Source organism: Callospermophilus lateralis, chromosome 13 (genome assembly GCF_048772815.1).
Source record: "Callospermophilus lateralis isolate mCalLat2 chromosome 13, mCalLat2.hap1, whole genome shotgun sequence".
NCBI lineage: Eukaryota > Metazoa > Chordata > Mammalia > Rodentia > Sciuridae > Callospermophilus > Callospermophilus lateralis.
This window is the reverse complement of record NC_135317.1, coordinates 76,373,910-76,401,000: the sequence shown is the minus strand read 5'-3', so window position 1 is coordinate 76,401,000 and position 27,091 is coordinate 76,373,910. Positions and strand designations below refer to the sequence as shown.

The following is a 27,091-nucleotide window of genomic DNA, read 5'->3' as shown; positions in this document are numbered from 1 at the left end:
GATGTAGCACAGCTTCCTGGGACTGCCCATCAACCCAGAGTGCTGGCCTATGGCGCCATCTGCTGGTGGATCCTGAGAACGGACGTTGATGAAAGCTGAGGGTCCCCAACCAAGAGGGTGTTGAGGATAATTGGGGTAGCGGGGAAGCCGGGCACTGGGGATTGAACCCAGAAGCACTTTACCACTGACCTACATTCCTAGTCCTTTTTTTATTTTGAGACAGTGTCTCTTATTTTTGTTTATTTTGGAGGGTTACCGGGGATTGAATTCAGGGGCACTTGGCCACTGAAACATATTCCCAACCTTATTTTGTATTTTATTTAGAGATAGGGTCTCGTTGAAATGCTTAGTGCCTCGCTTTTGTTGAGGCTCATAATCCTCCTGACTCAGCTTCCTGAGCTGCTGGAATGACAGGTGTGCACCACTGTGCCGGGCTCATAAAGTTTTTTAAGTTGGCCCCAGACTTGCAATTCTCCTGCCTCAGCCTCCCAAGTCACTGGGATTACAGGCATTGCCACAAAGCCCAGCCAGGATGATTTTAGAGAGACCTTGTTCTTCCCCCTCGACAAAATAAACACAGGCCAATTAAACATATAGGAAGCCTTTAATTTCATCACCATAAACATTATACTCTGATTGCTCACATACAGTATAAAATATTTACTCCACTAAATAAATAAGACATAACATTATTGCAAACGGCACTTAAACCCCCAAGAGATAAGAGCTCCTTGGCTCGGCGGGGTGCTCCTGAGTTTGTGTGAGATTCCCCGAGCACAGATATGCCCTGGAGGCTGAGATGGACAAAGGCTCGAGGAACCACAGGTGTGCTTCTGGTCCTGCAATAGCCCCAAAAGAGGTTGTGGAGCCGGTGGAGAAAGTTGGGGTGAAGTCAGGGTGAAGGGCAGGGTTTTATCAGCCTAGTCCTACATGAAACAGAGGGGAATTAGAGGAGCTAGGCTGGGCCAAGGGAGGAGAGGAGGCTGGGGATGCTGCTGAGGCCCGGAGCCTTTCCACTACCCCTTATGTCCCCAGCCTTGGGTGAGGACATCTGGGATATCAACTGGGGTGAGTAGCGCTTCCAAGGTGCTGGGTTAGGTAGTTTTGGGGGCCAGACCTATCACCCCAAGAGAAGGGATTCTGGCAACGCTCAGCCCAATGACCAGACATTTCAGGGGACTGGTTGTTGGTGATCCCACTGAACCCAACTCCGAGACACCAACCCAGAAAAGCTGGGAATAGATTTCCTTCTACTTTGTTAAATAAATAAGTTAAATATTTAAAGGCCTGTGTCCTCATGATGGCAACCCAGGGACCAACAAGCCATGTCCTGATAAAAGGGTTTGGGGGGATCAGCAGAAAGGCAGTGCTGCAGACCAAGGGGGCTTCACCTGGCCCCTTAGGACTCTTCCTCTCAATTAGCTTTTACCCCTCCAAATATTGTTGAAAGTTTCACACTAGAAACTTCCATGCAAGAGCCACACGGGCAGGGGTTCTGCAGAATAAGGGGGCCTGGGGTGGGAGTTTGTTCAGTTTTTCAAATCCCTTCTCCAGGTATGTCTCAATTAGGACACTGGCTGTTAACCCTGAGCCTGGCCAGGCCACCTGCAGAGTCCTGCATTCCAGTGCATGGAGCTAATCAAATATTCTGCCTTCCTGGCCTCCTTGCACAAATCCACACTGAAACTGCCATTCGGCCAGCCCTAGAGACTGGGGAGATGGGAGAGGGAAGCCACCGTCCCCTATCTCTGCAGCTATGTAACTCACCGCCACAGGGTGGCAGCAGAGAGCTATGCCACTTTGGCAGCAACAAAAACTGGAAAGTCAGCCCTGCCGCCCGGTGGGAACGCAGACCAAGCAAGGCAGGCCCCCTCCTCAGTGTGCAGGAAGCATTTCACACAGAGTATTTGGCCAAGTCACTCTTGTCAAATACTACCTGTGTAGCAAAGTAAATGGCAATCAGACCCAAGCCTGCGGCTGACACCATATAGGCAGTGACAGATTGGCTGAGTTGGACAATGGAGCCCATAAACAAGGATGGGGCCACCTGGGACAGCAAGAAGGCACTGTCCAGGATGGCCAGGTCCAGGCAGATGCCCCGGCCTGGGATCACCCTGGCCTCGGTAGGCTCACCCACCACCACTCTCATGGAGACATCGCAGGTGGAGGCCCCGCAGAGCGCGGGGGCAGCTGGGAGCAGGCCACCACCTCCAGCACCCATGTGTCCGTTGGGGAAGGGAGCTCCAGACTTTGGGCCTGGCAGGAAGCTGGTCGTCAGGCTGTCCTCACTGCCAGAGTCCCCTCGGTATTTGGGCAGGAACACCTGGGGGGGTGGAAAAGAGGGGATGAGAATAGGTGTGTACTCAGGCACCGGATCCCCAGCTATAAGAACAGGCCCGAGCTTTCAACCCCAGGGCCAAAAGAAAACAGGCAACAGGTCAGAAAGCTGAGGAGACCCTACTTGACCCAGGTCTAGACAGGACCTCAGGAATGGCAGGAATGACGGCCATGAAGGTGCACAGCCAAAACCAGACCTCAAGGTCTCCTCTAGCTCTTCTTAGGTAAGTCACAAACTTGATTCTGCAGGTTAGGAAGACAGCCCAGCCTCCCAAGAAAAGGGAGAGACAGAAAGAATCAGGCAGTGAGAGGAGAGAAACAAACGCAAGAACAGGGAGAAAACGCAAAGGAGGCTTCCGGTCCCCAGACCCCACACAGGGTCTCCAGCCCTCTTCCTCCCTGCCCACCCTCTTCTTGGCCATCTGGAAATCCTCACTGCCCTGCCAGGGAGAAGCCCCACCCCTCTGGGGTTGCAGGCCCTGGAGTTGGAGTTGGAGTTGCTGCCCACAGTGAGGTCCCTGCCCTAGACTTCAGCCAGGGAGGGCTGGGGGGCTGGAGGGCTGGCAGATGGGGTCTAGGGAAGGGAGGAGCAGCAGGAGTGACCCCCTTGCCCACTCCCACAGCCCAGCTGTCTAACGTTGAAGCCCTTCTCACTTCCTTCCTGCTGTTCACCAGAGATCAGAGGCTGAGTCTGATCTATCTCCCCCACCCCCACCTCAATGGCCTGGGGCCTATTTAAGGACAAGAAAAGATCTTATCTCACACTGTATCTAGCACAGGCTTTTTTTTTTTTTTTTTAATATACTGACAATTGAACCCAGGGTTCTCTATCACTCATCACCAGCTGCAGCTCCAGCCCTTTTCATTTTTTATTTTGAGGCAGGGTCTTGCTGGCCTTGAACTTGTGATCCTCCTGCCTCGGCCTCCCCAGTAGCTGGGATTACAGGCGTGTCCATGATGTCTAGCCACAGCGCTGGCTTCCTGAGTTGGCTGCATGAATAAGCTGGGAGCCAGGACACAGTTCTACCTGGTGCCAGGGAAGCCCAAGGCTCATCATGAAGCCTGACAAGTGGGCAAAGGCCAGGTAGCGGTGTGCAGGGCCAATTCTGCCCTCCGCTGCCTCCCAGGACCTGTCCTGCTTGCTGCCCCAGGAAAGGCCTGAGAGGCTGGAGTCTGGAGAGGTCCATGGGGACAAACATGCTCCTCAGTAACAAGCATGAGTCCCAGCCTGTCCCCTGGCTCCAATGCACATGCTCAGGCCTAGCCTCCAGCCCAGGGCAGTGTTGAGAGTAGGGACTGGTGAAAGATACCATGGACCCAGAGGAGCCTCAGGGACCAGTTCCCCTCCCAAAGCCTTAGCCCCTCCCCCTCCACACCTCCCACCCCTGCAGCTACCTGCAGAGCAAACCAGCCTCCCAGCTACTGCACTCCTGTCCTACAGGGGCAAGGACAGGTTTTCCCTATACCTGGCAGCTCTATGAGCACAGGCCCGTGTCTCCACCCTGAGACACCCCAACTTGTGCCCTCTAGGGTAGAATCCTGCATCCAGCGTTGTAGCTCAGTGAAGTCCGGGGAGGGGACAAGGGTAACAACCTCTCTGCATACAAAAATCTACCCTCCTCCTGCAGGGGCTGTTTAGGGTGGGGTCAAGCAGGAAGAAGGCCCCCAACTTACCCAGTGCCCAGGTGAGCTGAACTGGTATATCCGTCTCAGATATCCACCAAGGGGCAGGGGAAGGGGACAGAGGTAAAGGTGTGAGGCAGGAAAGGGAGAATTCAGAGGAAGATAAACCAGAAAGAGAGAGCCCTCCCATTTTGGAGACCAGAGCAAGACTCAGGGTAGTCACAAGGCCTCTCCCTGTGGCTAAGGCCTGGCCATTCTACTACCATATGCTGAAGCTAGGTGCCCCAGAGGGCATCTCACCCAGGTCCCTGCCTCCTGGGAGAAGACAGCCCAGACTGAGGGCTTCTCTAGCCCGATTCTTCAGGATTCACCGTGAAAGATTCTTCACTTCCTGCAATCACACACTCAAGTGCTTTATAGTTCCAAAGCCAGGAAGTCATTCCCAGAATCTAATCTACACGCTTCTTCCGCAGCCCAAGCTCCTGCCTGGGAGCTAAGATGAGCTTCCTCGGATCAGAGAAAGTCTTCTCCAACACCTCTTGCCAGATACTGGGTTTTGGACTAGTCTGCCTCCCCCACCCTACTGGCCAAGGGCCAATGTGAATACCTGCTTCTCACGGTGGTAGAGGGAGGCCAGCGTGTAGGGCAGGATCTGCAGGGCTGAGAAGGTGAACCCGGTGAGGGCTGCCGAGGCCGTCACCACAGCCACACTGCGAGACAGGCAAGTGGCGCCAGCAGCCACGGGGAAGGCCACCACACTGGCCAGGTAGACTGCCCGGGTGCCAAATCGCTGCACCAGCCGGTCCATGACCAGGGAGAAGACCAGGGAGATGGTACACTGCAAGAAGAGCCCCAGGCTGCCCATCCGCACACCTGGATGTAGAGGGGAGAGGTGGTCAGACAAGGCCAGGGGGGTCAAAAACCCTACACAATCTGGGGGTAGCAGGGGATTAGGAGCCATGGACATCTGCTCCCCCACCTCAATTTCCCACCCTGTAGCAATGGGAGTCTAGGCTATTCCACAGACACTTGACAAATGTGGCCAAAGCTGTTGGCTGAGGGCAGAGGAAGATGTTCTAAGGAAGATGTATAAGGACCCTCAGCTTTGGGTACAAAAGGGGACACAAAGAGAGTTCTACCAAGCCTTTTTTTTTTTTTTTTTTTTTTTTTACAGGGGATTGAACCCAGGGGTGCTTTTATCCCCTGGATTACAGGCATGTGCTGGGTGCCCAGCTTCTACCCAGACTTGAAGATGGCATTCTAGACCAACTGATCAGGACGGTCCTGGTGAGGTTATCTGAAAGTCCGCAGGGGAGCAGAGGGCAGGATGGAGCTGAGCAGAGCTGAAATCCATCTTGACTCCTGCTTCCTCTGTCCCTTGAGTAAGCTCAGTCTTTCCTTCTGACAAAGTGCGGCAGTGCATCTGACTGAATGAACAGAGAAGCTAGCAGCCCTACTGAGGCAGCAGACAAAGCTACTCCCCAAGGAGCCCGACATGGATGGGGTCTATTTTCCTTTCCTGATGTGGAAGTTGGGGAACAGGATGCACAGCCACCAGCCCACACCCACCCAGGAACCTCTCCCAACCCAGGAATGTCTGCTGAATGCAGTTACCCAGCAGCTGCCACTGGCTGCTGAGGCCTTCTTACCTTCGTCATAATGTCTCCGGGCCTCGGTGCCTGGCTCGGCTCTGGGCACCCCCTGGTACAGGCCCTCACCCACAAAATCCGTGTAAAACAGTGTGAAGGTCATGAGTGCCATCCAGCTGCAGAGCTCCGCCACAAAGAGTCGACGCAGGGTGCGAGGCATGCGGCAGCAGAGCTGGTGCAGCCGAGGAAACAGGGTACCCAGGTTCCGGAAAGCCAGGTGAGCATGGCATGGGCAGCAGTGGGGAGACGTGGAAGGGACTGAAAGTGCTTCCACTGGCTCAGGCGGACCCAGCACAGCCTCCTCGGCCACAAACAGGGTGGCTGCCATGCAGGTGAGGAAGATGAGAGTGAGCAGGCCAAAGAGGCACTCCTCCTGGGTGCCCAGATAGGGGGCCAGGGCGCTGGCGTCCCAGTCAATGGCAGGTAAGAGGTAGCCCAGGCAGCCCCCAAGGCTGATCATGAAGGCGTAGACAGAGAAGGCCTGGCGGCAGTGGTCTGGGTCCCGGAAGAGGTCAGAGAGTAGGGCTTCCAGTGGAGTGAAGCACACCTGGCCACAGAAGTCCAGCAGCCCCACGCCCAGGATCAGCAGTGCCAACTCCAGGGGCCTGGTATCTGGGCACAGCAGCTCCGCCAGCCAGCCCGCCCTTGGGATGAGAAAGAGGCTCAGCAAAACACCCAAAGACAGGGCCCAGATGAAGGGCCTCCGGCGGCCGTAGCGCCCACGCCACTGGTCACTGGCTGAGCCTAGGAGTGGGACGGAGACCAGGCCCAGCACTGGACCAATGCCTGTAAGAAAAGCGAGAAGCAAGGGTTAGTGGCTGAGACAAAGAAGGGGAAGGGGGAGAAGGGATGTAGTCCTTGAGAAGCATGGAAATACCATCTTCATGGGGTTTTAACTTACTCCTCAGAGGGGTACTACAAAGGCCTCCATTTTCAGTTGGGGAAACTGAGGCATGGAGCACTAGAAGTGATACTTATGCAAAGGCACAGAGGTAAGGAGGTGACAGGCAGGGCCGCAACAGGTGGTCCCACTTCAGTGTACTGACAGGGACCCTTCTTCCCGAGGGTGAGTGTCACATAATGGTGACCATTGGTCTTCTGTGGCTTTGCAGCATTCACCTGTAGCATGAGGAGTTTGCCTGTGTCCTGTCTTGGGGTAAGAGAAAGCCCTGTCTGGGAGACTCTGGTCGAGTCCCCGCAGCTACACAACCTGGGCCGTGACTCCCCTAAGCTCTCACAAGCCTGTTTCTTTCCCTGTAATATGGAAAGCCCTAAAAGCTTGCTGTAAGGAGTAAATGAGGTCACAGATGTGAGTTATAAAAGGCTGGACAAAGGTTAAGAGCAATTTTTTTTTCTAGTGTCTCCATGAGCTGGACACTCTGTAGGGACCAGGCAAACAGAGGTGGCTAGATTATGTCCCTGTATCATTTCATTTCTCTTGGGGGACTCCCTCAGCTCAGGGTCACCCGTCGGCCTAGCAATGCCTGCCCACTAGGCCCAGGGACAGCTGTCCGAGTAGCTCTCTAGGCAGAGGACCTACTGCCCGACATCCCAGGTGCACGTAACTGGAGCAGGAGGGGAGGATACAGGCACTCACCCAACACCATGGTCATGAACTTCTCTTCTACCCCCACTTCCAGCAGCAGGGGAGGCACGTAGGTGATGCCAGCGGCCAGACACACTTCCAGGCCAAAGGTCAGCAGGTTGACCAGCAGGAGCTGGGCTTTCCGATGCCGGAGCAGGCGGCTCACCCACAGTCTCTGGACCATGGTGGGCCAGGCAGGTGGGGCTCGGTAGGAGCTGTTCACACACTCCACAGCGGCTTTGTTTCAGCCCTGCCCCAGAAGCCCAGGCCTCTCCTCCTTGCTGCCACTGACTGCCTAGGATTCAGCCAGGTGCCCATTTCCGCCAGCCCTCTGGTACAGGTCCAATGACTCAGCCCATGCTAAACACTGTTGCCCCGCAGCACTTCAGTGGGGACAATTCTTGTCACTCAGATCCTAAAAGGGCAGGACAATCACAGGTACACAGAGTGTTAAGTCTAGGAGCCAGAGCTTCAGGATTTTCTTTGAATTCTCTGAATCCTGTTCATTCACAGGCTGATGATGTGGCCCTGTCCCTTAGATGCCACTCCTGGCTGCCTAGTCAGGAAACGCATGTTAATATTAGCCCAAGGCTGACATAATTAATAAAGTAAATATGATTTTTAAACCTCAGTATACCTCAGAGCCAAACAGATGTCAGGTATTCTCTGTTTTGGAAAAGCTTTGCAATTGCCCTTGCCTGCTATCGTATTGAAGGGGGGTACTGAATCAACTGAATTTCTGGTTGCTCAGGCCCGGCTATCAAGGTGCCCCTAGAGACCCTCTGCCAGGCCTGGTTTGTTTGCTTTCCCCTCTGCAATTCCCAGAGCTGGGCTGCTCAATTCCCCTTTGTTAAGAGTGACACTTCCGATTCCGCACCTCTTGGCCCTGAGCCATGTTGCACCATAACCCCCACCTCCAGGACCAGGATGAGGGCGAAGGGAGGAAAGGCTGTGGCTTGTTGGGTTGGGTTTCAATCTGACCCTGAAGCCACTCATGCAGAGCTCCCCTGGGTCAACCTAGGCCTGAAACCCTCTCCCTCGAGTCTCCCCCAGAGTTCACTGGGGAAGTCCCACCCACAGGTGGCTGTCAATTGTCACGGAGCAATGGGGCCATTTCCAGGTCCCACCCTCACAGGAGCATGAAACCGCACTAGCTGACAGCACCTGTGATGACGCCAGTGACCCCCTGAGCTGGCGTCAGGATGCCCCGCCACTTCCTGGCCAGCCTTTCTCGGCTCCCCAAGCGGCTTCTTTCTCAGAGAAATTCCCACACTCTCTCCTGCCAGCCCTACCTCCAGCACACAGGGAGAACCATCCCTGGGTCAATGCCCATGCTATGCCCTGCAGCAGGTGGTTCCAGGTCTGGTTTCCTAACAATGGCACCCAGTGCAGTCTGCTCTGCTCAGACTATGAAAGAAGGAAAACAGATCAAGTTCAGCCATCAGCAGAGATGGATGGGGTGGAGTGCTTAGTGACAAAGGGGAAGGGGTCCCTAATTTGTCTTCTGTACCCAAACAGAGGCAGGGGACAGAACTTTCCTCCCCAAGTCAATCCTATAAATGCTGCTGAAGAGCAGCTAGCTACTCCCCAGGCAGGGCCACCTAAGGACCACAGTGCCCAGGGCTGGCTCCACCCCCCTACACAGGGGCACTTTCCTGCACGCTCATCCCCCCCTGCCAATCTCAGCATCTCATGATAAAAGGCGCTTCACTTCTTTTATCTTTTCAAGCAACACTAAGCCCCGCAGGACCTTGCACATTACAAAGCATGTTGTAGGTGCTCTGAGCTGCGCCTCAGAGAAATCAGGGGACCATCAATCCTAGATAAGATCTGTCCATACCATATGCCTTCTGGGGCTTTGCAACCGGGAGACCAGGAAGAAAGGGAAGTGAGGTAAGGCTGGGCAGCCAGCAACCTCCTCTCACACTTTGGGAAGGGGCAGGACTTCTGCAGGGGTGCATGAGCAGGAGTATAAAATACTGATCCCCATGGTCCCCAAAGGGAGGTGTGGGAACCAGGCATCAGGAGTAGCTGGGCTGCAGTGGGTTCAGCATTACCCCTCCCCATGGCTGCACTTTCCAGCTCTCTAAAAGGAAACTGGGGGGTGGGATACAGGAGACCAAGGGTTAGAGCTCCCCAGTCGGGAGGGAGGGGCTCTGGGGCAAAAGGCTGCAGCCCATTCCACTCCCTGCCCTTGCCCTCTGTCTGGGAGGGCCCTGGACACTCACCAGCTCAGGGTTTGCAAGGGACCAGATCCTCCCTGAGCAAACACTGACTTTGTCAGACCCAGCCTCACCCACAGCCTGCCCTCGTTCTCCAAGTCCTGGTTACTCCGGGTTTAAAAAAAATGGTAGCTCTCCAGCAACCATTAATCACTCCACCTGCCTTCTCCTCCCTCAATCCAGCTCCTCCTGAACAGAACCACTCTTAGCCCACAAGGGAAAAAGACAGGCTGAAGAGAGGAATTTCCCTCATCCTCTTACAGCCCAGTCACCTCTAGAGCTGCTCCTCCTTCCGGGGGTGCCTCCCTCCACCCACCTGAGGTTCTCTACCAGGTAACTGGGGGCTGGGCCAGGTGAAGAGTTCACAGAAAGCAGCTGAGTAGGAAGTAGGCAGGCTCCCAGCCCTGCTGCACCCCTATGTTCTTAGGTTGCAGAGCCCGTTCTCCCTCTTTTCATACCTACTCTGCCCTGGAGGTCCAGGCACTCTGGACACCCAGAATTACCTGAGGAATCCCAAGCCCATAAGAACACCCTCTCCTCCAAAGCCCTGCTTTCTTATGTCCAGTACCCCCGTCTCCCCACTCCCTCCCCACCCCATGCCTCAGGATGAGGGAGCCTACAGAGGACTCTAGCACCAGCTCCAGCTGCCAGCCATCCTTCCAGGGCCTCCTTCCCTGAGGCACCACCATCCAGGCCTAGGGCCTGCCTGGTTCCCGGCTCGGGGAGCTCAGAGAACAAGGTGGTTCAGTACCACTTTCCAGGCCTTTGCTCTGGTCAGCAGTCCTAGGGCACACTTCTTACCCAAGCTCAAAAGTGACCCATCACTACTGGCCACCCCTGGTCTGAGGAACTCCCCTGTCTTCTAGGAGTAGAAATATAGGCAGGGGGACAGAGTCTACCCTCCCCACTCTTCAGTCTCACAGATACTTCCGACTCAAATCTTCCTGCCCACTGCATTTGAAGCATTCTGTCTGTCTGGCAAACAGAAGATCAACCAGAAGAGCCAGCCCCAGATTGCTCACCTGAAGAGGAGGGGGCAAGAAGTGGAGGGTTGACCTCTCAGAAGGAAAGGAGCAGGGCGCCTTCTAGGAAGGCAAGTCTGGCTCCAGTTGCAAACTTTCTCCTCCTCTCCAGGACCCCTCAAAGCTGGAACAGCAAGAAAGCCAGAGGAAATCCCTAGTCCACGGGACCCTTCATGGAGTTCCATTCTAAACCACCCTTCCCCGTCCCTGAGGGAACAGAACACTGAAGCCAAGGGCCCTGGGCAAGGTCAGTGCACCTGGATTCTATTTGCCCAGGTCGCAGCACCCAACAGTGCAGCATCCCCCAGGGTGGGTGATGTCGGATTCCTTCACACCCCTGTCACCAGCCCCAGCAAGAAAGGGCACCTGGGAAATATTTTTACCCAATGAATGAATGGATGGATGGATGGACAGATGGACAAATGTATAAAAGGAGGGGGGGTAGTGACCTAGAATGCCCCCATTTCAGACTGGACCCAGGGCAGGCAGCATGGGAAATGAAACTGAGCAACAGGAACAAACTTGGCCTGAACTTTGTCCAAAATTCAAAAGACAGAGTGGAGGAGGCGGAGGAAAGGCGACCCAAGCCCACTGCCTGGTAGCTCCCTAAGGGAAGGGAGGGTCAGAGGGACGTATAAAGAGGCCTTTGAGGGCTTTCAAAGGGGCTCCTGCCACCCCGCATGGCTGAGGTGGAACTGGGGGGAGCAGATTGCCTCCGCTGACAGACAGAGGCCAGAGGGAGCCTGGGCTGGGGGCAGCCCCCGCCCCGGGCCAGTGTCAGGCAGCAATTCTATGGCCTCTTTATGCAGGCCAGCGTCCCCACACCCCGCCCAGGCACATCAAACGGCGCAGCCCCCACCCTGACCCCGCCAGCTCCGCGACCCTGCCTCCTCCCTCGCTGCGCACAAAGGCGGGCTGCTTTCTCACAGCTCCTCAGGGAGGCGCGAAGCACACTCCTCCGTCCTCCAGGGCCACCCGCCACCCCTCCCCAGAGAGGGAAACCCCGCAGGGGGCAGGCTAGCCCGGAGGAGCAATGACTCAGCCCAAGAAAGGAGAGGGGTCACCCTAGGTCAGCTTCCCCAAGGCTGTCCCACTCGAGGCCAGGCCAGAAGCGGGAACGGGGTTACTTACACTGCTCCAAATCCCACTGGACCCCAGCACCTCATTCCATGCCCAACTCTCCTAGGCTCTCTAGGCTGAGGCCGGGAAAGTGACCTGTCAGGTCTGAGGGCTCACAGCTCAGCATCCCTATGTCCATCCCCCTGCCTCAGTCCCAGGGACCAATGACCTGGGCCCTGCCTGGCATACTGCACTCCCCAAGGAGCCACACCCTCTCCTGGCAGCTTCACAAGGAGTCCTGGGGATGCCCCATAACTAGGCTGCAGCAGCCATCCACAGACTTGGAAGTGTCCTGGTGAGGTAGGCAGCTCCCGATCTTTACAGGCGCCTTGGTTAGGGACCCTGGGGCCGTGGGAATTCCTACCTGGGCTCCTGGGGTAGGAGTTGGGGGGTGGGGTAGGGGTGGGCAGAGCACCAGACTCCAGAAGGGATTGGAACCTTCCAACCCTATCAGTCTTTGATTCTCTGAGCCTAAATATTTCCTAGGCAGTAGGGATCTCTGCTTTGCCCATCCTGTCCTGGAAAAATGCAACGGTGATCTGGACTGATAGCTGAGGGCTATGACCTCACAGGGTCCCACACACACCTGAGGACACCACTCAGAAGGTGACTCCCTGCCTCGAGGGAATCCTAAGAAAGAATAAGAGGTGGGCAGTGGGAAGGGGAACCCAACCCCGCCCAGACTTGCTCCCCAGCTCCTGCCTCCCCCAGGGCCCGGAGGCCAGGGATTTAGCGCTCACCCCGCTGAGCGGCCTTTTCTTCCCGCTGACTGGAAGCCTTCTGCTTAGCAGCTTGTCAGAGAGAGTGAGGGGCTGCAGGCCGGGACACAAAGGGGGATTAGGGAGAAACCTCTCGGCCTGCAGAGTAATCCATCAAACTCTCTCCCGGCTGCCAGTACCAGCCCCTTCCCACTCAATTCCCCTTCCAGCTGCTGTTGGTCCCCCACCCCCTCCGGCTCCTGAGCCCTGTCACATCGGGCAGCAAAGAGAATCCCAGGCCCTGGGGGGGCAGAGGGGGCACACCGCAGACACTGGGAAAAGGGCAACGGCTCCCTCCCCCCACTCACCCCCAATGTGTGAAAGCCCAACAGGTGGCAGTGGCTTGGAGGAAAGTTGCTTTTGTTGCCCTGTCTGAGAGCCCCAGTCCAGCTTCGGAAAGGAAACAAATGCTGGAGGAGATTGGGGGAAGGGAGGGGAGGGACAGGGAGGCAGTCCCCGGAGCTGGCACTCATCTCCCCTCCCCTCTCTAATCCAGTGACAGGGATTCAGGGGCTGGCCTGACCCTCACCTTGGCCAGTCAGTCCCTGCCAGCCTGAGCTGAGGCTGAAGTAGCCCTCCCAAAGATCACCTGGCCATCCACGGTGACAGTCAACACAGACACACATTCTGATTCCAGGCACCTGGGCCTCTCAACCCGACTTCATCTCTGAGAACAGCTGCCACCCAAGGTCACACTGGACATGCCCTCCACACTAGGACTAGCAGTACTCTTCAACCAGGAGCCTGCTTCCACCTCGAGGCTACAAGCCTCTGAGTTGGACATCCCCAAACTCTGGCAGATTCCCAGGGTGACCAAGGTGAGGGAGTCACCTGGACCTGGGTTTGGAAGCCAGCTCCCCCACTGATTCTTGACCGCCCAGCCTCAGTTTCCTAATCTACAATTAATAGCAGCATCGGCACTCAAGGTCACCACAGGCAGGCCAGGCGTTCTTCCAAGCATTTTAATCTTTCAACCACTGGATGAGGTGGGTACAGAGAGTATACTCACCTCACAGGCAAGGAAACTTAGATGAAGACCACGGACCTGGGGCTGAGGATGTGGCTCAGTGTAGAAGGCTTTGCCCAGCATGCACACGGCCCCGGGTTAGCAGACATGTAGTGTTTTAAGATAAATAATGTGAAGTTTCCTCAGTGGAGAGAGCCTGGCGGGGCTCTCTGCTTTCCAAACATAGTGGTTAGGAGGACCATATCCCGGACTCCTCGGCTTCTACCTTCCATTCCTCTCTCACCCACACGTGACACACACACACACACACACACACACACACACACACACACACAACTAGCACCTCCTGCAGCCCCCAGCAGGAGGAATGACAAGAATGTGATGGCCTCCCCAGGTGCTGGCCCCAACAGGTGAGGAGAGGTCACTGCCACAGACCTGCCTGCAGTGGGAAGGCTGAGAAGGGAGGTCTGAGAGTGGGTGGTTTCCATCCACAGGGACAATGATCCCCAGTGTCTGACCCCTACTAACTGCCCAGGAGGTGTTTGGCATGTGTTAGGTGCTTGATATACCTTTTAATAATTCATACGACTCATACTATCCTACCAAGTAGGTATTTAATATTCCTATTTTTTAAGGATGAAAGTTTCTGTTTCAGAGAACTTAATAAACATGCCCAAGTTTGCACAAATAAGAACAGAAAAATTTGGAACCATTCGAAAATTCTGGAAAGCACTTTGAATTGGGAGCCAGGAGAGTGTAGTCCTATTTCAGCAATGTTTACGGCTGTGTAGCCTGCATTTCATCTCTCTGGGACTCAGTTTTCACACCTGTAAAAGAAGAGCTAGTCTAGATAATGCCTATGGTTCTTTCCAGGTGTGTGTTGAGGTGATCTCACACCTAACCCCCACCTCAGGGAGGTGCTCTCCATGGACAGGTGTCTACTGAGGGTCACTGACAAAGTCTTGTGGCATTAAGGTTTGAGTTTTCACAGCCTTCCACTACTGAGAGTCAAGGGGAATCTGGTGGAGAAGGCACCGAGGCTGCACTTACCCATCCAGTACCTGCCCACACACTGCTCAAGTACCAGCACAATGCCAAGGGTCAGCTGTCACCTGAAATCAAGCCAAGTAAGCAGGACATCTGGAGGCAGAGCTGCCCTCTTCCCTATTTCCTCCCAGAGTTGGACTCTGTTCCTGGCAGAAATTAGTAACTAAATTGTTTCTCTTCTTGGGCTACAATAAATGCAAAGTACCCAAAACTCCTGTGGTCCAGGGTTGGGTAAGAGGACCCTGGGGGGTGACTCGGGACCTTGGCACAGTCTTCAGGCCATCAGGAAGTTCTTTCCGCCTCCTTCCACCTCTCCACAAGGCTCTTGCAAATGAAACCTGAACTGCCTCCCTCCTAATGAACTTGACCTTTGCCAGTCAGCCAGGCCAGACCAGGCGGCTTTCCCCATCCATGCGCAACCAATCCTGGTCCTCTGCCTAGGCCTGGCCTCCCTCAGGAGGTAAGGCACAGAGGAAAGAGGGGAGGAGATGGAGCATGTAGAACAAACCCACTGAGGAGCAGCACCTTGGCCCGAGGGCCAGACCCAGAGGCTGGTCCCAGCTCTGCATGCCCTCTGGAGCTGCAAATTTGATAGTCTTCATCAGCCTTGACATCCTCAGGTCTGTGACCAGCCCCATTTATAATCAGAGGGCTCTGGATAAGATTTAATTCTTGGGAAGCGTGTTCTCAAAAAACAGTTGCTTGGTGAACAGCAAGGTGAAAGCAGGCCCAAGAGACTATCAAGGAGCTCGAGTTTGCCCACCCTTGGAGGAGAGTGCAGCCTAACCTAAAGGAATGTCACAGAGCACTGAAACCCACCCACCCACTCACCCCACACTTATTGAGCACCAATTATGTAGAAGCCCACTCTGAAGCTGGTGGGGTCACAAATAGCTGATCCCTTTAGCAGAAGAGAGAAAATGTGACCAAATGCATGCAATCCATGTGCACTGAGGTGATAGGGGTGCCAGAGAGTCCACAGGAAGTAGGCAGGTTCAAGGCTTTCTTGAGCAAGTGGACAATGCTGAGCCCTGAAAGATGAGCAGGTAGGCCCTGTGCAGAAAGGATAAAGTGAGGCCCCTGGAGCCCAGATTTCCAAACGCTCCCACCCTCCTCTTGGCCTCTTCCTACTGAGATGTGCTAGGAAAAATAGGCGACCATGGGACTGGGTTCTGATCTCAAATCCAGCCCAAATCTCTGTGTCCTAGATAAAGTTCCACACCTCCCTGGGCCCAAGATAGGGGAACTCCTCAGCACGGGGCTGGTTTTTGCTTCCCAAGTAGGCACCTGCTCCAGTTACTTCCCCCTCCTGAACAGCCTGCTTTCTTCCCCCGAACCTTGTCCCATACCTCCTCCAGACTCCCTGGAACCCAAGCTGCCCAGTACCCCGTCTCCCCCAAAATCTTTCCCACATACCCCTCAGGGCTGAGCCTGTACATAGTCCTCAGGCCTCTGGTTTGTAATCCTTTCCTTCCCCCACTAGCCCTTCAGCTCCTGGTAAGCAGGGCACACAGGCCCTGCCCAGGACCCGAGGAGGATGAGTGCTCAACAGAAAGTCTATGGGTGAGGCTGAGTCAGGAACTGTCCAAGGAGATCTGACCCAGGATTCAGACAGGGCCATGGAGACATCTGGGTGCTCAGCCCTCTATAGTGACAGTCAGGAGTGGGAATCTACAGTGCCATGTCCCTAGGGATGGATAGGGTGCTCCAAGCTCTGGCACTATTTGCCAGCTCAAAGTAGATGAGATTAGACAGGCTGAGGGGGAGGGGACGGGGCTGACAGCTCATACCGGGGTGAGAGAAACTGCTGCTGTGGGCTGGCCACTCCTGAGGAGATCCTATTTGGCTGGGCATTCCATCTGGTCTGAACTTGGTGAAAGAGGGACTGCAGGCTATGAGACCAGAGCTGGCCTCCAACTGACTTCATGCTGGCTGAGCCAGCCCCCACCAGAGACAGTAACCTCTAGTACCTGGTCTGGGCAGGTACTTTGCTAAATATGCATACCTCACTTAATCCTCAGCATCATCTCACCAGGAGAATATCATCTCTATTTTACAGACAAAGAAACCAAGGCCAATGGGCTGGTGGAGGGGTGAGGTGGGGTAGGAGGGGCAGGTCCATCTCCAGCCTCAGAGGTAAGGAGCCCCACAGTCATTCAGGGTTGGTGGCAAACTGTGAACTTCTTTTAATGGAGAAGGAAACCCAGACCACAGAGTTAAAAAAGAGATTCAACAAGAAGTTCTGGCCACAGATCAGGACCATCCCGTGATGGCACTGTCACCAACCCCTGCCCCCAAGCAGAGACACTTAATACACTGGACAAAGCTCAACGCTCCAGCTCTATTGCTGGGAGTCAAGTGGCATCAGCATTTGAGACACTGGGCCTGGTACCAACTGGTCCAGCCTCCACCCCTGCTGTCCAGAGAACAGGGCCGGTGACTGTTCAGGGAAAGCTAGGCTGAGTTCTTCCTCTGGACACCAAAGAACAGTGCAAAAGATCCCACAAGCTGGGAAGGGAGGACAGAGCAGAGTCCCTATTTGGTGCACCCTCCCCACACAGTTTTCCTAAAAATAACAAATCACCTTTCTGCTAGAAAGCTCTTAACCATTCAGGGCCGTTATCACCTCATCATCTTCCGGTACCTTCCCTTCCATCCTACAGAGAACACTTGGGAGGTATCTGGAAGACAGGCAGTGCAGGGGGGTCTGAACTAATACAAAACGAATCTCACAATGCTGACAGGGGAGAGAGACTAAGGTGCCCAGTCCTGGTGTGTTCCCTGCACTGGACAAGTTCAATGGCAGATGTGTCATTCATAACTCACATATGATTATCTGTGGTGTAATTCCCTTGGTAAGAAACTCTGGTTTCTAAGATAAACCACAATGATTGCCTCCATTGTCACCAAACAGCAGCTGACATTTACCAAGCTCTTTTTACAAGCAGCTGCTGTGCTTGGAGATTTACCTACATCAGTTTATTTAATCTTGCAATACTGTGAGATAGGTACTATTACCCTCATTTTACAGAGGAGAAAGTTGAAGCTCCGAGGTCAAACAACCTGCGCAAGAACAAACAGGATTCAAACCCTTTTTCCAGAGCCAAGTCTCTTGACTATTCATACCAACTCCCCCAAAGTCCAGGAGACCTTGCTCCCAAAGAAGTAAGGTCTACACAGACTTTGTGTGTGTGTGTGTGGGGGGTTGGGGGGGAGGGTGGTACTGGTGATTGAATTCAATCATTTTTATTTATTTATTTATTTTGAGATAGGGTCTTACTAAGTTGCCCAAGGGCTTGCCTTGAACTTGCCAACCTTCTGTCTCAGCCTCCAAGTCACTGGGATTACAGGTAAGCTCTGTGGTCCCTGGCCTTTTTTTTTTTTTTTTTTTTTTTTAAGAGGAAGGTCCCAGAAAAAGAGCTCCAGACTGTGTGCTGCTATCCATTCAGTCACAGGTGATAAATGATGTTCATACCAGCTAACATTTGAGTACTTACTACATATGTCTCAGGCTTATAGTGAGGTGGTCTCCATATATTGTTTAATGAAGAAAAATTTTAGACTTTATATATTACATATCATTATAAAGTTATTTTTGTTATAATGTATTTAACAAATAACAAAGCTACATAGTAGGTGTGATCATTACTATGATCATCATCCCCACTTTGTAGCCAGAAATGTTGAGGCTTGAAAGAGGTTAAGCAACTTTCTACCATAGTGAAGCACAGCTAGTGGGACCAGCCACCCTACAGACCTACCTCTCTAGCAGTCTGACTTCCACCCCTGATGTGTTACCAGGTTCTAATGGTGGAGGGGACAGTGTCCAAAGTGACCTCCCTTCCACAGTCCTCACACCATCCCTCCCTGCCTTTCTGCCTTCTCTCTCCAGAGCCCTCTCCAGGAGGAGCTCCAGCTTGGGACCTGCCCACCACCCCTGCATCACCCAGTGGCAGTGGCCTGGCAGGCCACAGTGGACCACCCAAGCTCAGTGTCCAGCTCCTCCTACAGAGTTAGAGTCAGGAGGGGCAGGGGGAATTCACCATATACTCCACGAGTACATAGGAAAACTCCCCCCAGCACACACCCATTAAATTGGGGCCTGTATGTCCACAGCTGTACATTCATCCACAGCTGTATTTTTATCTGCAGACTCATCCGGCTGACTCAAGCTCCATTTTGTGGGCATTTTTAGAACAACAGAGTCCTGGCTCCAGGACAAGCCTAGGGGGAGGTGATAAGGAAGGAATGGGGGTGTATGTGAAATGGTCCAACAGAAGGGCCTGTGACCTCAAATTATGTCCACTTACTCCCTAAGACTTGTCACTCTATAGCTTTCCTCAGGCTTCCCATCCAGCCTCTTCCCCCATCCCCACCTGTCCCATGCCAGCCTCCTCTTGGGCAGGTGAGTCCACACAAGGCTATTTGCACTCTGAAAGGAGATCTGTTAAGTGCTTCAGGAGGGGGAGCCAGAAGCCCCCACAGCCTCACCCCCACCCCTGAGCAATGTTTCCAGGAGCCCAGCCTGGGTCACTCTGGGCCCCAGTCTATTGGCAATGCCCGGCTGCAGCTCCAGGGCAGCCAGACAGCAACTGGGCTATTCTTAGTCTACCCTCCACCAGTACTAGGTCTGTGTAACAGCTGAAGGCAAGTCCTCACCAGGTACCCACTATGCCAAACCCCTCCCTACCCCAACTCCCTTGGGGAAAGAGGAAGCACCAGGGAATGCCCCCTGGCCAGAGGGAAAAGCTGAGCAGGTCAAGAGTGTGTGTCAGAAACAAGGAGGCGGTCAAGGGCAAGAGCAACTCCCAGGACTCCACCGCCTGAAGGGAATGGGAGACTAGGGAAGGACTGAGCCTGGAGATTGATGGGGGGCTTCTCCACCAAGACATGCTGCTGCCCAAGCCTAGAGCTCTTAAGAAGCTGTAGGGAATGCCTAGCTACACACCACCACACCTGTTTGCTGTTTCCGAGAACTTCCCCCATCCCCACCTGAGCCTTGGGAGACAGGAGCAAAGAGCGAGCTCTACTTTCTGCACCCCAGAAGGATGATGGAGCTCAATAGAGGGTACAGTAACACACACATCTCAGTTCAACTCTACCCAAAGCCTGGACCCAGGACTAGTCCAGAAGAGCTCAGTCCCCTTTTCCTCCCTTAGTAACCATCTCCCTCTTCCCCAAGAAAGCTGGCCGGAGCTGAGCACCCCGGTCGTGGGCCCCTCTGCCGGCTCCCCCAAGTCCCGGACTGTGCGCGCCGCGGTGACTCATCCTGCCCCTTTCCGGCGAAGCCCAGACAAGGGAAGAAAATAAATGCAACTTTCCAAAGAAAACTCTGACGCGGGAGGCTGCAACAGGAGCGAGCGGCCGGTTCGCCCGCCGTCTGCCCGGCCTGGGGCTCCGAGAAGGGGCCTCTCCGGGTCCACCCCTCCCGGCCCGGGACAGCCGGAGGACCGGGGCGCCTCCAACCTAGCCCGCGCTCCACGGAAGAAAGCCGAGCTCAGCGGGGACCCCAGCAGGCTCCTGATACTCCGCACCCTCCCTTGGCAAAGCGGGGACCGCACCCCTGGGCGTCCGCAACCCTGCGCTGTCCTCTGGGGTTCGCTTGGGGCTCCGCGCGCAGTGGCCCCGCGCGCAGTAGCCGGGACAGCCACGACGCGGCCCCATCCCGCGGGGTGCAAAACACGCGACACCGCGGAGCTCGGCCGCACAGCGCCCCTCCCTTTCCAGCGCTGGGACCCTGTCCCTGGGGAGAGGAGGGAGCGCGCTCCTACCTGGCGGAGGTGTGCGGCTGTCACCCGGGGTTAACGCGTGCAAGCTCGTCCCCCCCTTCTTCCCCCCGACTCGCGCCAGCCGGCGGCTTTTAAATCTCCAGGTTACTCGGCGGGGGGAGAGAGCATGCGCGCTGGGGCTACCGGGAGGGGGGCGGGGCGAGGCGGGACGAAGGTGGGGGGTGCTGGGAGGGGGATGGAGGGGTGGGGCTGGTACCCAAGGGAAGAAAGCGGGAGGTCGCAGAAGCTGTCTTTGTAGCCGCGGCCGGCCGCGACGCGCAGCCCCCGCGTGGCTCCCTGACTGCCCTATCATTACCTAGGGCCGTGCACCGCCCCCTCTGCCGCTCGCCACCAAAATATTTAGGTAAAAGCCGCCTGGCTTTATAGGGCACCTCCCCTCCCTGGAGCCTGTCTGCGACCATTGCCCCTGTGTGCCTCTGGCCATCCCGCTCTTCAGGCGCAACTGCACATTCTTCCGAGTTACTCTTCCTACTGCTTCCTATTCTGCCACGCACATAGAGACAATTCAGTCCCTCTTTCTGCAGCTTAAAACCAAACTCCAATTTTTCACTCATTAAGGATGTGTTTGGGGGAGAAGAGGGAATAAGTTGCCAGTAAAATGGTTCCTGTGTCAGCTGTTGATCGAGGTCCCGACAGGTACCTGTTTCAAGAAGGTCTCTGACAAGAGTGGAATGATGCAGGTGGGAAGCAGGTAATTGGAGTTCCAGGCTGGCCCCAGGGTGGGAGGTGGGCCCCTTGTGTTTTTCTTCTTCCATGGAGTTTTATTGGAGTGGAGAGAAATACGATTTAGGCAGATTGTTGACTTGCATACTGTAGGCCCTCAGTTTCAGCTGGTTCACCAAGTGCTGGCACTTTTCAACCAAAATCGAAAATATTAGGGGGAAAAATGTAGTTGCTAGGTAGTTAGGCCTGAGATGGTTTTGGTTGCAAGTGTGTGAACAAGCACAGACTTTTTTTCTTGTCATTATTCCCTAAACAATATAGTATTAACAGCATTTTACACAGCATTTACATCCTAATAAGTGTTATTAGTAATCTGGCTGTGAGGGTTTTAAGTCTACAGGAGGATATGTATGGGTTTATATGTAAATACTACATCATTCTATGTAGGGGACTTGAGCATCTATGGGTCTGGCTATCCATGGGGGTTCTGGAACTCATCTGCAAATGCCTTCAAAGGGGAGGACTTGGTTAACCTTAGGCCTGAACTTGGCACTGGTTTCCAATGCTGGCCCTGTGTCAACCAGCTTTGTGACATGGGACAAGTCGCTCCCATGTTGTGGGCCTCTGTGAGAAAAGGCAATTAGCCAAATGATCCCTAAAGCCACTTCCAGCAAGAAGGCAGAGGGAGACAGAGCAGGAAGGAGACAGGGAAGGGAAAGTGATAGAGGGGAGCGCTGGTGGTTGTGGGGAAGAGAGTGGGTATAGGAAAGGGCAGAGCCCCCCCCCAAAAGTCAAGAATCTACCTTTGAGTCACTAAACAAGGTGAACTTGAAAACTGTTTCAGCCTGGCCTCCCTGAGAGCATAGGACTCCAGCTGCCAAGGCCCTGGTTTTCCAAAGTCTTTGTTGTATCCATTTGTGGCCAGCAGAGATTAGGGTGGAGTCCTGGGTCCCTGAACTGGTGTCCCCTCTGCCCCAGGAAAAGGGTACGAGTCATGGGGAATTCCAGGTCAGCTGGAAAATTACAGAGCCAAGAGAGAGTGGACAGTGGCATTTTCCAGGCCTAGGAAGAAACAGTGGGGTCAGGAGAGAGTCCCCCTGCCTCATCCCATGATGCCCAGGGGTCTATAAGTCCTTGTTTCCCTGCCTGGCACCCTCTCCCTGCCAGGAGCCTATGGGCCTTATGCCTTGTGACACAGGGAAGAGAAGGAGGGCTCCAGAGAGTGAGATTTTGGATCTCACCCAGGCAGCCACCTGAACAACTGCCCAGGCACCCTGCCCAGCAAGGGTCATACTTTCTTAACCAAACCAGGCAGATGCACTTTCCCCACCCAGTCCCCAGTGCTCTATGACACTCTGCTCTGAAAGTCTCCCCCTTCGGCTGATGTAGCCTCTTGTAATAACAATAATAGTTACCATTCCTGATTGTGCCTGCACTATTTCTAAATGCTTTTGTGTATTAGCTCATTCAATCCTTAGGAAAACCCAGGAGGAGATGGGTAACATTTTCAGATAAACCGAGGCACTTTCTCAGTTTAATTACTTTCTTCCAACCCCCACCACACACACAAATACAGTCTCTGGGCTCCAGAAACAAGGCAGGGGCAGAAATCCCTCATCTAGTCTGGCCAGTGACTTCAAAGAAAGTTCTAACATCCATACAACTTACTCTCTAAGATGCTGTGTCCTTCTGGGCAAATAACAACTTCTCTGGACCTCAGTTCTCCACTACACCAGCTGTAGGAAAACCAATATGTCCCAGACCTTCCTCCTCTTCCCTCCCCCACAACACACACATGCATACACAAACCCTACTCCCTTGCTACTTCCCATTTATAGGAAATGGGGGATGACGTGAGGAGCAAGGCCATCCTTGGGGAACTGCTAATAGTCTTGTTGGATATTGGAGAAACCAAAGATGCTGGCAAATGCATTAGCTACTGCTCCACCCCCCACCCACAGCCTTTCCCCACCATCCCTGGGCTCCGCACAAGCATCCTCATTCTACAGAGATAACATACAAGCCGGGGCTGGTTGGCCTCACAGAAGGCTGAGAAGCTGTGAAGGACCTGGAGTTCCTGTGATGTTTTCATCTCTCGCCATCTCCATCATCTAAGGGCTGAGGTCCATTTCGACATCTGTTTGTTTCTTCCCTGCCTTCCTCAGGATGAGGGTGAGCAGTCTATTGAAGCCTAAGGACCACCAACATGGCCAAATCCTGTCTGTGGACTTGGAAGGAGGAGGAATGTGTCCCCTGAGCACAGCAATTCCTTTTCTGAGATTTCTCTTGAAGCAAAATATATATATCAGATGTAAGAAATGTTCATCCCATCATTCATCATTCTCTATAATAATAAAAAGTTAGAAATGATTTAAGTGTAGACTAATAAGAGTAACAAGCCACTGCTAAACAAATTATGGCAAGTCCACACAATAGAACTCTAGGCTACCAATAAAAGCATAGAAGCTGGTGCGGTGGCACATGCCTGTGATCCCAGCTACTTGGGAGGCTGAGGCAGGAGGACCACCAGTTCAAAACCAGCCTGGGTACTTAAGCAAGATTTTTTTGTTTTTGTTTTTGGTACCAGGGATTGAACTCAGGGGCATTCAACCACTGAGCCACATCCCCAGCCCTATTTTGTATTTTATTTAGAGACAAGGTCTCACCGAGTTGCTTAATGCCTCACCGTAGCTGAGACTGACTTTGAACTCACAATCCATCTGTCTCAGCCTCCCAAGCCGCTGGGATTACAGGCATGAGCCACCACACCCGGCAAGCCTCTGTCTTAAAATAAGAAATAAAACAAACAGGGCTGGGAATATAGTTGCATGGTAGAGTGCTACTAGGCTCAGTCCCCAGTATGGGAGGGAGGGGGTGGGAGATGACATAGGTGTGGGGGTGTAGCTCAGTGGGATAACACTTGATTAGTATGCTTGAGGTCCTAGCACCAAGAGAAAAAGAGAGAGAGAGAGAGAGAGAGAAGAATTTTATTTTATTTTTTTAAATTTAACCTTTATTTTATTTGTTTGTTGTTGTTTGTTTGTATGTGGTGCTGAGGATCGAAGCCAGGATCTCACCCGTCCTAGGCAAGTGCTCTACCACTGAGTCATGACCCCAGCCCCAAGAATTTTAATGTTTAAGGGGCAAGAAAAAAATTAAATGAAAGACAGAAGAGGAATGAGCAATGAGCACTGTCATTCCCTCCCACCCTGTGTGGACTCCCACCCTCCTTCTGTCTGAAGGGCTAAGGGTGGAAAAGTTAGGACCAGAAGCAGAGGGCCAGCCCTGAGCCTCTTCTTACCCAAAAGCACCAGGACTTTGAGCTGAAGAAGTATAAATGAAGCAGATTTTTAAAAAGATGAAGAACCGCCTGCAGGAGGTTATGAATCCACACTGCTGAACCATGTTCCTCCAGCACCCAGCGCTGGGAGGTGAAGGGTGATTTCAGGGACACAAGAGGAGGACCCTGAGAGAAGAACTGGACTCTCCCTCTTCTTTTTCAAAATCCAAGTTTGGAAATGACTGTGGCCTTTGATTCTGGAGGTCACCACTGCCCCACCCTATCACAGGACAGGGAAGCCCTAGGCTCACTGACAAATGAGTCTCTCAGCCCATAGCTGGGGACCCTCTGATCTGAGGGGCCCCCATGCAGGGAAGATTTTAAAACAACAACAAACATCATCTTCAGGGTGCTTTCTTCAGGAAGCTTCTGACAGTGAACAAGAGAAATCCTTGTACATAGAGAACTTTCCTCTGAATTCAACTTCCTTCAGAGGACTCTTCCTTCCCTCTTTCCCACCCAGACCTGTAGGGAATCAGTGGAGAGAAACAGATTCCTCCCGAGCAGAAAGACCCAGCTAAGCAGAGAGCAGAGGTGGGGCTTGCTGAGCCCAGACCTGCCTTGGCTTTTCTACGGGTACAGTCACAGTGTTGAGAAGAAATGGCTTCAGAGGACAAACCCAGGGCTTTCGGGCATCAGGTAGGGGGCGAGCCTGGATGAACACAGCAGTCCTTTCCATTCCTGAAATCTGGTCTCCTTCCAGGTCTCAATCTCCTGTCAAAGGTGAGAGCTGGGTCTTCTAGCCCCTTGTAATTTAGGGACATCAGCAAACTTTCTGCTTCCCGGAGCAGATTGTCATCCCCATGATGGCAGAAGCTGTATCAGGTGTTTTTTTTTTTTTTGCTTTGTAGTGCCAGGGATGGAGCCCAGGGCCTAGCCTCACGCATGTGCTGGGCAAGTGCTACCACTGAGCAAAGCCCCCAGCCCCCATGAATGCTCCACCTCAGCACAACATAACATTTAGGATTCTGTCCAGAAGAAGAAAGAAACATGCTCTGAGACCCTTCTCTAAATAAGTTATTTATGCAGCAGCCTGCATTCTTCCCCCAAAGCTTTCTCCATAAAAAAACGACTTGCTGGCAGGCATAAAGTTACCCAATCCTAACCCTGAGCCTGATTTTTGCTTGTTATTTAATAAGTGTTTGCTGGTTGAGAGATGAATGACAGGATGAATAGTAAGTGGCACTGGGTCTGATTCCAGAGCCCACACATTTTCCACTGCAGCCTGGTGACTAGCCAGGGAAAGATCTCCATGGGAGTGTAGTGCTGGCATCAGCCTGTCCCCTCCGGCTGTCCCTCCAGCCCTTCTCCAACCCCACCATAGTCAGCCCCTGGGGCAATCTGAGCTGCTGAGTAGAATCCTAGGTACTCACAGGACTCAGTCACCTCCCTGCTTCAGGCATTTCAGAAAGCAACTGGGTCACTGGGTGTCTTTCCCACTTAGAGACTTAAGGGGCGGTTGTGGGTTCACTCCTGAAAGCCCTGGGGCAGGAGGTCACATTACCTTCCATGCCTGGCTCTCACAGCCTTGGCCAAGTTCCTTCACATATCTAAACCCAACATCATTGCCTCCTGTGACCTGGGGATCGGACTGGGGTTGTGGCTCAGCCATAGACAGCTTGCCTAGCTTGTGGGAGGCCCTGTTCCACAAACAGCAGAGCAAAAGAAAACACAAACAAAACAAAACAAAACAAACAAACAGAGTGTCATGGTGGCTGCTGTTATAGACCTGGAATGTGTCAGCAAGTGCAAAAATCTCAAGGCTACAAACCAACTCTGGAGGTAAGAAATAAGCTCAGTGGGTAAATCCAGGGAAGCGGGGGTGAGTGGGGCAGTTCTGACCTGGCCCTGATGCTTGTGAAGGTGAATAGTAATTACTTGGTTCTGTGCTGTACTTAACGGCTTAGGAGAACTTTCCACTGGGTTGATTCTCACAAATGCCTCTGAGGTAGGAAGGTACGGCCTCCTTTTCACAGGTGGAGAAACCAAGGTCAGCTAACTTGCCCAAGGTGATGGAGCTGAGGAAAGTGAGGGCAGAGGCCCCTCACCTGGGGGTGTGCAGAAACTCTGAGCTGTCTGCCCATCAGTGTGCTGGGGAGGGCCGGGTGGATGCACTAAGTCAGCCCACACCTGAGCAGTGCCCCACAGCAGGTCAGAGAGCAGGCCAGGAGGCTGGGGAGCTCCCAGAGCGCTGGGATTTGGCTGCAAGCTGTGAGTCCACAGTCTTTGGAGTGGGGAAAATAAAGGAGTTAAGGAAGGGACAGGAGGGCCTGAGGGGAGGCCCAGAGGTCTCATTCTCATTCTCCCCTGTAAGTCTGATACTCGGCCAGCATTGCAGTCATAAAAGGAGGAGGAGCCTTCTACACCCACCATTAAGTGTTTCCACAGTATTTACTCAACCAGTGTGGCAAGGGAGGCCAAATAAGAGGGAAAACCCCAGAACTGCAATAAGAGGAATGAGAGTCAGACTAGAGAAGAGACATCCCAGGACGTCTGAGGCAAGGTGTAAAATCTCTAACCTTTCTCCTGTAAGTGTCCTCCCATGCAGAGTCCAGTGCAGTATAGCCCAGGGACCATGGGTAAGTGAGACGGCCTATGTCAGCCCCATCTTAGGGAGTTGGTAATGGTGGGGAACCTGCTGGTTGAGCAGCTTTTCCCATTCTGGAGGGGATGGTTGGAGGGTGCCTGTGCCAGGAGTCATGGGAGATGGGCCAAGGCTGGAATGGCTTTGGCAGGATTTGCTACTGTACCTGGATCTGTGTGTGTGTGTCTGGGGAGCAAGAGGGGCTGATACCAATTTAAGCAGCTATAAAGCCATTCTCACGGTCCTGATGCAATGTGCAAGATAATAAGCAAGTGAGTAATTAATAACTAGATGGCAACTAACCTCTTGCCCCAGGGTATAGCACTTCTTTTTCACAATCCATCCTCAGGCCTCCAGGAAGGAGTGGCACCAGCCTGGGCCCAGGT

The 27,091-nt window shown here is 53.6% G+C and overlaps 1 protein-coding gene across 2 annotated transcripts; it reads right to left on the bottom strand.

The window, feature by feature from the left end:
- Nucleotides 1–585: 585 nt before the first annotated feature.
- Nucleotides 586–27,091, bottom strand: Slc45a3 (solute carrier family 45 member 3). Of its 2 annotated transcripts, none has more exons than XM_076831517.1 (5): nt 27,009–27,091; nt 7,207–7,609; nt 5,610–6,395; nt 4,568–4,833; nt 586–2,323 (listed from the first exon to the last, which is right to left on the bottom strand). In XM_076831517.1, the coding sequence occupies exons 2-5, from the start codon at nt 7,376–7,378 to the stop codon at nt 1,895–1,897; spliced, it is 1,653 nt and encodes a 550-aa protein (XP_076687632.1). In that variant the 5' UTR covers nt 7,379–7,609; nt 27,009–27,091; the 3' UTR covers nt 586–1,894. The 2 variants fall into 2 exon arrangements, with proteins under 2 accessions (XP_076687632.1, XP_076687631.1); XM_076831516.1 differs by lacking the exon at nt 27,009–27,091 and adding an exon at nt 20,101–20,183.

Coding starts and splice junctions, on each gene's coding strand:
- Slc45a3 (XM_076831517.1), bottom strand. CDS start 7,378: ATGGTCCAGAGACTGTGGGTGAGCCGCCTGCTCCGGCATCGGAAAGCC. Junction 6,396..7,206: donor GTTCATGACCATGGTGTTGG/GTGAGTGCCTGT, acceptor CTTTTCTTACAG/GCATTGGTCCAGTGCTGGGC. Junction 2,324..4,567: donor TCTACCACCGTGAGAAGCAG/GTATTCACATTG, acceptor CCACCCCCCCAG/GTGTTCCTGCCCAAATACCG.